At 37.9% G+C, this 12,978-nt stretch overlaps 1 protein-coding gene across 1 annotated transcript in view; it reads right to left on the bottom strand.

The window, feature by feature from the left end:
• Positions 1–1,633: 1,633 nt before the first annotated feature.
• The window catches only part of EFCAB11 (EF-hand calcium binding domain 11), a 180,613-nt gene continuing 169,268 nt past the window's right edge, over positions 1,634–12,978 (bottom strand). The window contains exon 7 of the mRNA XM_027844896.1: positions 1,634–1,996. Coding sequence (XP_027700697.1) covers positions 1,945–1,996 — 52 coding nt within the window. The 3' untranslated portion in view covers positions 1,634–1,944. The remainder of the gene's footprint in view (positions 1,997–12,978) is intronic.

Below are 12,978 nucleotides of genomic sequence, written 5' to 3'. Positions count from 1 at the left end.
TTAATTACAGGCTCAAGAGCAAAGGACCTCATCAATATGATGGTTGCAAATGGTTTACTTTTTTGGTATAAATGTATAAATTCTATTGCTATTATCCACATATTAAATGCTTAATGTGTATACATACATATTATATACATACACACACATATATACATACACATACATATATACATACACACATTTTTTTTAACAGAGAAAAAGTCCTTGTTAACAGGACATAGACTTCCTTGGCATTCCATTGGGTGAGTGACAGAGACATAGGCTAGAAAGAATGACTAGTGCTCTCCAAACCCAACGTGGGGTAATAGATATAGTGCTTGTCTCAGAGTCAAGAAAACCTAAGATCAAATCCTTCCTCTTACTCTTTGACCATGTCACTCAACAGCTCAGTGCCTCAGGCAACTTTCTAAGACTGATCTACTAAGTTATAGACAGAAAGTGACACACAGAGGAGATCAGTTCCTTGCTGTACTGACACAAACCTTCACTACTGAAAACAACTGGTCTGTAAGTCTTGATGCTGATGGAATTTCATCCAAGGAATTGGCATTGTTGGCAATAATCCCTTTTCAGAAATTCAAGGGACACTGAAAAAAAATTTGTTATAAATCCATAGGGTACCAAAATACACTTTGAAAGCAGCCTAACTCAACGCAGCTGTCGTCTTGAAAATAATAAGATTAGCGATTATTACTATGAGAAATGGAAAAACTAATATGGTCACTGATAGAAATATTTGCCACTCCTCTCTAAGCTAAGCTACCAGACACCAGAATGTTCAGCAGGCCTCCATGTATTTGCTTTTAATTAAAATGTGTTGAATGAACCATTAGCTCCAACTGAAGTAAGGAAGACAAATCAGCTAATTGACAACTCTAAACATGCTCTTTTGTACTCATTGGTGTATGTGATTGGAGATTTCCAGTTTAGTCCAGTTGAAATAATAATTTCACTGAGTTGTGTAAAATGTCCAAATGTAGATTAAAAAAAAGAAGCAAAAGATTACAAAGGGAAAAGACTAAGTCCTAATATTTGAAATGTATGTACTTATACATTCTTTATGCTTTCATATAAAAATTTGGGTTCTAGAAATCTAATTTTAAAGGCAAGGTTTGGGGCAAGATACTTTCTTAAAAATTATTTTATTTTTAATTTATGGAATAAAACAAGTATTTCCATAACATAGTACAATAAAAAGATGATTGCACATGAAATTGCAAATCTCCTTGCTATTTCTTTTTAAATATACAACAAAGTTATCATGTAAATTTCTTTTCTTTTCTTCCCTCCTCCCCCCACTCTAGATTAAACACAAATAAGTATATGTATGTAAAATTATTTTATACATACTTATATTTATCAGTTCTTATTTTGGATGCAGATAACATCTTTCTTCATATGTCCTTTATAGTTAATTTGGGTGCAAAGTACTTTTCTAAGAATAAGATGAAACAATAGCATAAAATTTGAGAGAGAGAGAGAGAGAGAGAGAGAGATAAGAGGAGGAGAGGGTAGAAGGAGGAGGAGAGGCAGAAAAAAAAGAAGAAAAAGGAGAGAGGACAAATGTGAAAGGGAGAAAAGGAAAAAAGGAGAAAGAAAAGAACTCTGGAAGAATAATAGAGAATGAAAGAAGAAAGCACACAGGGATGAGTGAAAGGTAATTAGTTTAGAGCATATCGTCAGAAGCTTTTGCATGAAGGTGTAGGATTTGACTACAATTCTAACAATTTACATTTTATCCAGCACACAAGAACTAGCCCAGCTGCTTAAAGGAAAGAGTATCTTGGGTATTGTTATATACAGACCCAGTCCAAAGTGCAGCAAATATTCTGAGCAGGCTGTAAACAAGAGGCTTAGAGAAGGCCTTTCCAAAGGATGGTGGCAGAATTCCAGCTGTGAGATAACCAGGATGCAGGCCAAGATCAAGGATGATGGAAACTGTCAAATATCTTTGGATATTTTGTGGAGATTAATCTTTGGCAGTGACAGACTCCTAGTGAATAGAGAAGGATAATTTGGAGTCAAAGAACGCCCATACTCTTAACTGGAGGGGCAGGATATCAATGAGATAAATTAACTCCAATACGTTTAGGCTTTATTTACAACTAAACTGCAAAGCTTCAATCTCATCCATATTCAATCAGAGAAAATTGTGGCTCTTCCAAGATGAGATATGAGCCAAATTTGGGGAGATGCAAAGGGTGACATCATCTGAAATGGTTGGAAATGAAGTGCAAATTTGAATATCATCTGTGTATAAGTGATAATTAAAGCTGTGTGAATCAATAAGAGCCGAGAGAGAAAGTAAATAAAAATGAAGAACAACAATGGGCCAAGGCATGGGGGTGGCATTTGATATGGAGAGAGAATCAAAGAGGGGGAAGAGTTTGTTTTCATGTGAATGACCTCAGACGCATAGGAACTGCACCACTTACGTGACCTTGAATGACCAAAAGGCTAATCAGTGGAGCGTCCTGAAGCTGACCACAGTAGAGGGCCTCTCCCCTAAGATCCTCATCCCGGATATAAATGTACCATTCGATTTAGATTTTGAAAGATGCACAAATTGGCCTTTCATAGAATCATAGATTTAGATCAGGAAGGGACCTCAGAGGCAACTGGGTCCAACTTCTTCATTTTACAGATGAGGAACAGAGAGATTAAGTAACTTGCCACACAGCTAATAAAAGTCTGAGGCAGGATTCAAACTCAGGTCTTCCTGACTCTAAGTCCAGCACACTCTCTACCTCACCTAATTAAAGCACTAATATTTGAGGTGAACCACATAATAATGGATGTAGGATTGGTCTTGGAATCAGGAAGATCTGGGTTCAAGTATGGCCTCTGATATATACTAGGTATGTGGCCAGGAGCAAGCCCTTTGACCTTTCAGTGTCCCAGACAGCTCTCTAAGACTCTAAATTACAGACTAGGTGCTTATCTGCTTTGGTGGAAAAGGGTACCACATTGAGAGATTCTTTTATAGATGAAATCAGAGGGTCTAATTGAATTAAAACTGTACAATGATGAATGAATGATTGAATGAATGAATAAAAAAGCACTTATTAAGTGGTTCCTATGTACCAGGCACTGGGGATACAGCAACAGAAATGAAGACAGTTCCTGCTCTCAAGGAGCTTACATTCTAATAGGAGGACACAAAACATATAGTGGAGTGATGACCAGGGATATTTTGGCTTGAGAAAGTTTAGGGAGTGGTGGTATTGATTTAATTATGATTCCAGCACTGGGAAGCAGGGAAGGTACTGGTGGCAAGGTGTGGGGTGGGGGTCAAGAAGATGGCAGGAGAATAAAATGAAAGGTGGCTAGAGCAGTCAGTCTGATATAGTGGATCACACATGAGCCATTCACCAAACAGAGCCACAAAGACTCGAGGGTAGGAGTCCCAGAGTTGAGACAATTGAGTCTGTGAGGCTATGCATGGTTTCTAGTCCAGGTGGCAAAGAAGATGGCAATTAGTCAATGACACAAGGTCCATTTATTCAACTGAGTCTTTTTCTAATTTTATTATAATAATACTCCTATCTTAGTCATCGATCAGGTCTCCATTAGAAGGGAAAAGTGCAGCATTTGTAGAATCTTGGAAATTTTCTCATGAATCTCCAAGAATTTTTGAATTGGATGCACCTTAGAGATTAATTCCAAACCCATGATTTTACAAATGGGAAAAATAAAGCCAATGAAAGGAAATTAATCATAGAATTTCAGAGTTGGAAGAAACCCCATAGGCCATCTATGCCAATCAATACTTGAGGAAGATTCTCTTTTATAACATCCCTAGCAAAATGTTCATCTGAGCTTTACTTAGAGACTTCGAGGTAAGGGGAAATCCGTCACCTCCCGAAGCAGCCCATTTCACTTGTGGATATCTATAGCTGTTTGGAAGTTTTTCTTTATACCATCCTGCCTCTCTATAGCTTACACTTACCGTTCTCAGCTCTATCTTCCAAGGCCAAACAGAACAAGCCTAACTCCTCTCCCATCTCGCAATCCTTCGAACCCTTAAGCAGAGCTATATTATATCTTCCCTGAGTCTTCTCTTTTCTGGGCTAAGCATCCCTAGTCCTTTTTAAACTATCTTTGTAGGACAGCCTCCAGTTCCTTCATCATCTTTGGGACTTGCTCTAGTTTGTTAATATGACCTACCCAAGGTCATACACTGAGTTAATAGCAAAATTGCAGTCCAGATCTTCAAATTTTTGGGCGCCTGCTGCCCTGGAGACAATTTTTTTTAATAGTCTGGGTGGAAGCCTCATTTTCATTTTAATAGGCATGTAACCTAGGCTAATAAGCTTGGGGTTGAATGATCCAAATAAGTGAAGTTATTCTCCACTTTGACCAGAGAGCATTGCACTCCCCACCCTCTCCTAGAATGGTGTAGAATAATGAGCACTGTCGTGCTACTTCTTTAGCTTGAGTCGCTTACTACGTGATTCCCTTCCTATCCCCAAATGCTAGTGCCTCCTCCACCCATGTTTATTATTTGATTTTTACATGTTCTGTATTTATATATTTGTTCACATGTTGTTTCCTCAGATAGAAAGCAAACCTCTTGAGTACCTGGATTTGTTTTTTATCTTTGTGACCCCAGTGCCTGACCCATAGTAGGTACGTGTTGATTGGCTGATTGATTTGGAATGGAAGGATCTAGGAGTGAATGCCATTCTGAGACTTAGTACCAGGGTGGGTTTGGTTAAGTCACTTAAATTTAATGAGCTGCAATTTCCAAATGGGGGGACTGGACTAGATGATTTCCAAGTTCCTGTCCAGGTCTAAAACTTACTAACCCCATGATCCAATAAGCTCAAACACAAAACAAAACACAGAGTAAACTGAAGGGATAGTTAATTGCCATGGGTATTATTGTTTGATTTTGAATTTGCTTTTGAGAAATGGTGCTAAGTTTCTAAATTCAATTTTTCCTTCTACTGTAAATTTACCTAGAGACCTAAGTAATTGTTGCCTACCTGAACGGAAATAATAGTAGTAATTACAGCATATTACTGGGTAATCAAATTGCTGAAAGCATTTGTTGCCATTAGCTTAAAGTGATTTTATTAAGCTCCTATTAATTCAGAAGAGCAATATATCATAGTGTTTGGCATAGCAATCCAACTAATAGCATAAATTCCATTTTACAGAGAAAGAGTTGAAAGGTAAAGATAGGATTCTGAGCTACAGTCTTTCAATCAAGGATTTGGAATTTCTCAATCTTATGCCAAGCTTCCCTTCAGGACCTCTGCAATCTTGAACATTTCTGGCTTTTCTGCTGGTAGAATAAAATCATGGGGCTGAAAGGTACTTTAAGAATTCATGTACCATTTTCAGAGGTGGAGGTGGGAGAGAGAGGGATTCATCAGTGTGGGGAACTCAACTCAATCCACAATTAATATTCTTGCAGTTGTCTGAGACTGAGAGGTTAAGTGATTTGCTTTTGGTCACACAGAAGCAAGACTGAATCCAGGTCTTTCCCACTCCAAGGCTTGGCCCTCTGTCTACAATTCCTTGCTCTCTTTCATCTAAAGTAGGGTGTCCTCAGTTAATAAATATTTATTGTACACTTACCATATGCAGTGCAGTGTGTTAAGGTGCTTATGCTAGTACAGTCTCTAGTCCACTCTAGTGGTACTGAATTTTTTTTTTCCTTTAAATCCATCAACTCAGAGATTTTGAATCAGTTTGCAAAATATTCATCAGCCTGACCTACAATCCTTGTTACAGTGAGGGTAAATTTGATTCTAGTGATCACAGGATAACCACAGCTCCATTGGAAGGAATTTCAGAGGCCAATCTAGTCCCACCCTTTCCTGAACAGGCAATCCTTCTATAACATCCCTGACAAATGGCCATCCAGCCTACTGCTTCTTAGGACAACCAATTCCACTCTTTGCACTTGTCCAGTCTGAACTAGTGATTTCATTACTGAAAATCATTACATGACACCCCAGTCTATAAGATTCTGCCGCAGATGCATATCTGGTAACTCACCTGTTACTTATTGTGTTAGGGGACTGCCTGGGAAGCACTGAGAACTGTGATCACACAGGGAGTATATATGTCAGAAGCAGGGCTCAAACCCAGGTCCCTTATTTACTATTTGTTTACCTTTACTTCCACTTTTAGACAACTCTCAGATCATACATAGAACTCTTTAAAAATAGCAGTTTTAATTTTGTTGTTGTTACTGTTAAACAGAACTTGGTAAACACTGACAAACACAAACATTTCTACATACAAAGAACCAAAAGATACTACATATGAAATCCCATATCTCCACACATAGTTTTCATTTCTTTTCTGAATTATATTATAAATTTAACATGTTAATTTCAAAGCTGTCCTACTTGTCTATGACTCCTTCTGAACCTCCTGTTCTCTGTTCATTTTAAAAAATGCTAAAATGATCTTCTTTCCTTTATTTCTTTGGGTATCACCATCATCACTATCTCCTTACTCCTTTTAAATCCCTCTGCCCAGATTGAAAAAGAAAAAAAATTGTAAAAAAACAAGGATAGTCAAGCAAGACAAATCTACACGTTGGCCACATCCAGAAGAATACATATCAATCTGCACTAGAGAACCCTTTCAATTTCTATTAACGTTTTAAATTTTCTGCTGACTGATTTCTCTTCGGCTCATTCTTACTTTTTTTTTTGTGGCCATTTTTGATCATTTGTGTTAAATCTTGTTCTTCATCTGTGCCTACATGCACAACTGAATTGACTCTTTTGACTAACGTGGTCAGTTCAGTCAACCAGCCAGTCAATTCAGATTGCTGGGTCATTCCCCTTGTGAAGGCCTCTCTAAGGCTTTATAGTTTTTCAAATACAGTAATCTCTCTGTGTAGGGCAGCTGCATGCTATGGATGGACAGCTAAGCTATCTAAGGTAAGGGCTGTTTTGAGAATGAAGGTGCGTATTGCATAACAAATTGTATATTATAAATATATTGTATTATGTATATATTTTCATTATATATTATTATAATACATTATTTTCACTTATATTCAATTATGTAATATTACTGTACATAATGTCATATATGAAACACCTGTTATATATTAAAATTAATTTTTCCTTAGCTCAAATTGGAAGCTATTCATTAGAATGGCACAGAATAAAGATGAAATTTATGTTTCTTGATATCTAAAACATTTATTTATATAATGTACTTTTTAGAACTGTTTAAAGTGTATCCCAGTTACATTTTCTGGTCTCTCTTCATATGAAATACTATATATACACATATACATGTATGTATGTATATGTGTGTTTGTGTGTATATTTCTTGTTTTGCAAGAAGTTTTTTTTGCTTTTGCATTACATGTCACAATATCTATGTTGGCCCTTTCCAAAGATCATTGCGTAGATTTTAAATATTTCTTGACTGTTTTACTCTACTCTGGCATCCTTTTAAAGACAAAGAACGAAAGATGGGAAACCTGTAAATAGTCATTTAAACATGGGTCCACTGAGTTTTCTTTCAGTTTCTTTCTTCACATTTTAGGCCGGTGTATCCAAAATTGTGTTAGAAGAAGCTATGGCGCTTGCTCCTTGTGATGTGAAGAGAGGTTCCAGGAGAAAGTACTTTCCTTCTTAAAATATTTAGAATACTAGTGGTTAAGTAAATACCTACAGACAGTTTAAAAAACTGTGCGATTCATAGCACCTTCTGCCCCTTTCTTGAATCAATAAGCATTTATTATAACAGACAGCGTGCTAAGCACTGGGAATACAAACACAAGTGAAAAAAAAGACCGGGGTGGGGTGGGGGGTGGGGAAAGAAGGGGAGACTTAGGAGTGGAGCTAGGAGAGGAGTAAAGAATGGCTTGCCTTCCTCAAAATGGAATTTCCAGGAGAGGAGGATCTACCGTGGCAGAGGGATCTTCCAGCGTGAGAAGGCAGTTTAGCTTTGATGGCAAAATACAGTCAGGAGCAGAGGTAGGAAAGGAATAAAAGATGACCTGGGCCAGGGGTGGGGAACTTGTGGCCTCAAGACCACATGTGGCTCTCTAGGGCCTCAAGTACAATCCTTGACTGAATCTAAATTTCACAAACTGCACTTGAAGACCTAGAGGGCCACATGTGACCTGGAGGCTGAGGGTTCCCCAACCCTGGCTCTGGGCAGTTCTTCAAAATGGAGGTTCCAGGAGGAACTAATTGATGGGAGGAGGGGGCCACATGGTCATAGGGATCTTCCACCACTGTGGTGTCATCATGGCAGAAACAGAAGTGGTGAGGGCAGCCCCATAAGACTGGGGATTATTTTACATTTTTATTATTAGTCTAGGGGATGTAGTTTTAAGGTTCAAGTTAATCTTTTGGTCATTGTTTCTTAATGGGGAAAGGAAGACTCTGAGTTTTATATCCAAGGCTTGACTCCCTTCCAAATCCAATCCGAGAAGCATCTATTAAGCACCTACTATGTGCTAAATGCTGGAGATACAATTAATGAAAAGAAAGATAACCCCCACCCTCAAGGAGCTTACAATCTAATGGAGAGGTGGGGAGAAAACATGCCAAAGGAGGCAGGGAAGACAAGGGGACTAGTTCAACCATTTCAGTCATGTCAGACTTTTTGTGACCTCGTTTGGGGTTTTCTTGACAGAGACACTAGAGTGGTTTGCCATTTCCTTCTCCAGTTCATTTGACAGATGAGGAAACTGAGGCAAACAGGATCAAGTGACTTGCCCAGGGTCACACAGTTAGTAAGTGTCTGAGGTTGCATTTGAACTTAGGAAGATGAGACTTTCAACCCCATGCTCAGTGCTCTAACTACAATGTTACCTAGCTGCCACAATGAACATACACATAGCAAATAGCAAAGAAACTGCTCTATATGGCAGATAAAGTGTTCTGACCATAGCAAAGTCCTGCAGAATTATGATCCTGGCAATACTACATCATTTCTTTTGGCTGCCATATAGCACTGTTAACTCATATTGGGGCTTCGGTCTGCTAAAACCCCCAGATCTTTTTCAGATAAAATTTCATCTCTCTGTGACTTCTCCATCTTGTACTTACGAAATTAATTTTTTTAAACATAAATTTAAGGCTTTGCATTTATCATTACTAAAAGTTCATCTAATTAGATTCAGCCCAATCTTAAAAAAATTATGATGATGATAACACTAGCTAGCATTTATTTAATGTTTTAAAATTTGCGAAGCACTTTACAAATGTCTTATTTTAACCTCACAACAGTCCTGGGATATGGGTGTTATAATTATTCCCAGTTTACAAATGAGGAAACTGAGGCAGGCAGTAAAGTGACTTGCCCAGGGCCATATGAGTAATAAATGTCTGAGGCTGGATTTGAAATCTAGTCTTCCTGACTCCAGGACCAGTTTTTTATCCATTGTGTCATCTAGCTGTTTTGTAGTTTATCAAGATCTTTTTATTTATTTATTGATTTATTTATTTATTTAGGCAATTGGGGTTAAGTGACTTGCCCAGGGTTACATAGCTAGTAAGTGTGAAGTGTTTGGTCTGAGGCCGGATTTGAACTCAGGTCCTCCTGATTTCAGGGCTGGTGCTCTATCCACTGTGCCACCTAGCTGCCCCGTAGTAAGATCTTTTTAGATTCCAATTCTGTCATCTAGCAGGTTAACAATATCCCCCTACTTTTGTGTCATCCGCAAATTTGATAATCATGCTATGTCTTTATTCAAGTCATTGATAAAAAGTATTAGACTGTATACAGCCAAATGCAGAACCCTGGGGCACTGCACTTCTTCCAAGTTGGCATGGAACCATTAATTACTCCTTTTTAGATCTCATCACCCAGTTGGTTCCAACTCCACGTACTATACTATTGTCCAGCCTAGTGGTTTCCAAAGTGATGCATACATACTCTATGGGGTGCCCAGGACAATATGATGGAGTGTGGTAAGGAAATATTAGCATCTTTATTTGCATTTATTTTTATCTTTAAAAAGAAACTAAACTTTATTAATATTCAATATCTGGATTGACAGTTATGTCCACTTTTGATCTATGTCAGATAGTCATATGCCACATACTATGCACAAAGTATCCTTAGGAAAGTGTAGAAATTCCATGAAGTGAGAGGATTGAGAGTGGCACTTTACCCTCTGTAGGGAAAGGTACTCTCTTTGTTTTTATCAGTTTGGTTTATAGTAGGTGCTTGATGGGTTGTATTGGACTACTTACTAACCAATTATTCTATTTCGGGTCCAGAAACTATGGATTAGTTAATTCATGCAATAAATAAGATATACATATATATATATATGCAATAAAAAAGATATCTTTGCAAACCTTAAAGGCAATCTACAAATATGATTATTATTATTATTATTAATCCTAGGTCTACTATTTACCAGTGTGACCTTGAGCAAGTCTTTTCTTAACCTCTCCTAACCTTAGTTCCTCATGTGTAAGGGATGACCTCTAAGGACCTTTCTGAAGCTAGGTGGCACAATGGAGTCAGGAAAATTCATCTCCTCAAGTTCAAATCAGGCCTCAGACACTTACTAGCTGTGTGACCCTGGGCAAGTCACTTAACCTTGTTTGCCTCAGTTCCTCATCTGTAAAATGAGCTGGAGAAAGAAATGGTAAACCATTGCAATCTTTGCCAAGAAAACCCCAAGTGAGGTCATGAAGAGTCAGACACCACTGAAAAATGACTAAACAGCAATAACCACTTACCTGTGTGACCTTGGGTAAGTTTCTTCTTAACCTCTCCCAACCTGAGGTTGGGCTAGATGGCTTCTAAGGACTTTTCTAGCTCTAAATCTGTGATTCTATGACTGACACTAAGAAAAGACTCCAATTGCCAGTGACTGATAATATACTAAATCAGAGGAGGTGGATGTCACTATTTAGAGGTCACTGGGGAAAAATGGTAACACAAAATAAAGCCCCCTTTTAACAGATATCAAAGGACACTAGTTGGAAGAGGTGGGGGTTGGAAGGAGGAGGGTCCTAGCTTGGAAGCAAACATGTGTTTTCCATGTATTTTGTCACATTGCCATTGATCAAAACTAAATCAATAAAAATGAAGCCCTTTCTCAATGAACGAGGCACCTTTCTCAATATATTAACTGCTGTTTCTGATTAGGGTTGAAATATTCTAGGCTGATGGAATAATGAACACCTCTCTGGTACTGTGGATGACAGGAAATTGAGCCATCAGGCTTCCCCAACTATTATTTCTGCACTTTCTCCAAGCTGTAAATCCATCAAATGTGAAAAGGAGGTGTATAAATTGTACGAGAGGAAAGAGAAGTTTTTTTACCTCCACCCCAGGGTTTGCTCACAAACATTCACTCTCCAAAATGAAAACATCTGCTTTTGAATGAGGAGGTCATTTTAGGGTGGCAGTGGAGCTGGGTGTAGGTTTGCATCAAAGTACCAGATTTCTTCTCCTTGACTCTTTTAGTCCAAACTTTGCTTGGACATAGAATTAGCTGTTTTGCTTTTTTTTTTTTAAAGGTACTGTTGGTGATCAAATAACCAAAACTTAAATGCAACCATGTTTAGGGCAAACATTATGAAAATTATATAAATCATATCATATCAAAACCCTGGCCATTGTCAAACAAGAGATTTCAGGGTCCAATGGATAGTGGAAGAATGCAATTCAATCTTACTTTTTCACTTTGCCAATTTTATAGCACTTCATTTAAAATGAAGTCTCTAAAGAATCAATTCAAATTAGTTTTACAATTTTACTCCAAAGAATCTTCTTTAAAATAGATTGAATTGGAGCATGTAACACAATGAGTAAGCATAAAATTCATGTTAACTAGTTTGAAGAAAAACTTCTTGTATTACAGAGGCAAATAATCTCACAGGCCCGGGATAAAAATAGTCTTTGGGTTGTTGCTTTGACATTTTGGACAAAACACAGTTGGAATTGTTAAAATGATGTAGGACATTTTTCTCCTGACAGGATGGACAAGTATCATTTATAATGGGTACTAGAATTAGCGTCACTCAGTGTAGAACTCTGAATGAGGGTTACTTGTAGAAGTTCTAGGAGTTTTATGGTGAAAAGGAACCTTGATTAGTACCTCCTGTACTCTGTGTCAATTCTTACATTTGGTGGCAAAAGCCTCTTCAAACCCATTGATTATATGGTAAGTCAGTGTTTACACCAGGGAGAGAAAAAAGAAGAAAATCTCATGCAGAAGGCTTTTAAGTCCAAATGAGATTTATTAAAGGATGTTCTGAAAAGCCGGCTGAGAACTCAGCAAGGTTGGAGGCAGGAAGGGTGCTGTCATCTCCCAACTTTGCACAGATATTGTAGTAGTCATTTGGTAGCACTGAAGGTGGCTTCTTAGCTTTCCCTTTGTGTATAGAAAAAGTTCTACTTTTCACGTGTTGGGGAAGCTTCTTTGTTTTTTGGGTGTGGTAGTGACTAGTAGGGAAAGAAGATTTTATTTGTTGTTTCTGCCTCTAGAGCTACAGTTTGGGATCTTAGGTTAAAAGAGTAAAGAAAAGAGAAAGGAAAGCAGGGAGAGAGTAAAGACAGATCCCATGACTTACCTTGTTCTTATTCTCACATAGATAGGAGTCTTTTTTTTTTATGGCTTTAGCTGGACTGTTGAGATACTCTTCCTTGCATAGGTGGTCATAAGCTCATATAAAGAGCAATGTCGTCAAATATTGTTCATGATCTGGATTCAGATTTAACTTTCAACCAATCTTTAGCTTCTAAGGTCTACTGCAGGTGCAGTGAAATAGGTTAACATTCACTCGGGGAATTTTGTTAACACTTTACATAATGGGGTGTTTTTCATTTGTGAGATCAGTAAGCAATTGCCCAGGGCTAGAAAAGGCCCTAACACAATACTTCTTTGGGAACACAAAAGTTAAGACCTTTAATTTTGTCTATAGCTAAAGCAGCCAAAACTTCACAGAATAATCACCAGAACGTTCAGTTGGTTTGGCCAGCCACCATAATTCAACATGGCAGCACTACCAGTAG

The sequence above is a fragment of the Vombatus ursinus genome, unplaced genomic scaffold (genome assembly GCF_900497805.2).
Source record: "Vombatus ursinus unplaced genomic scaffold, bare-nosed wombat genome assembly UNPS02014945.1, whole genome shotgun sequence".
NCBI lineage: Eukaryota > Metazoa > Chordata > Mammalia > Diprotodontia > Vombatidae > Vombatus > Vombatus ursinus.
This window is presented reverse-complemented; position numbering and strand designations above follow the sequence as displayed.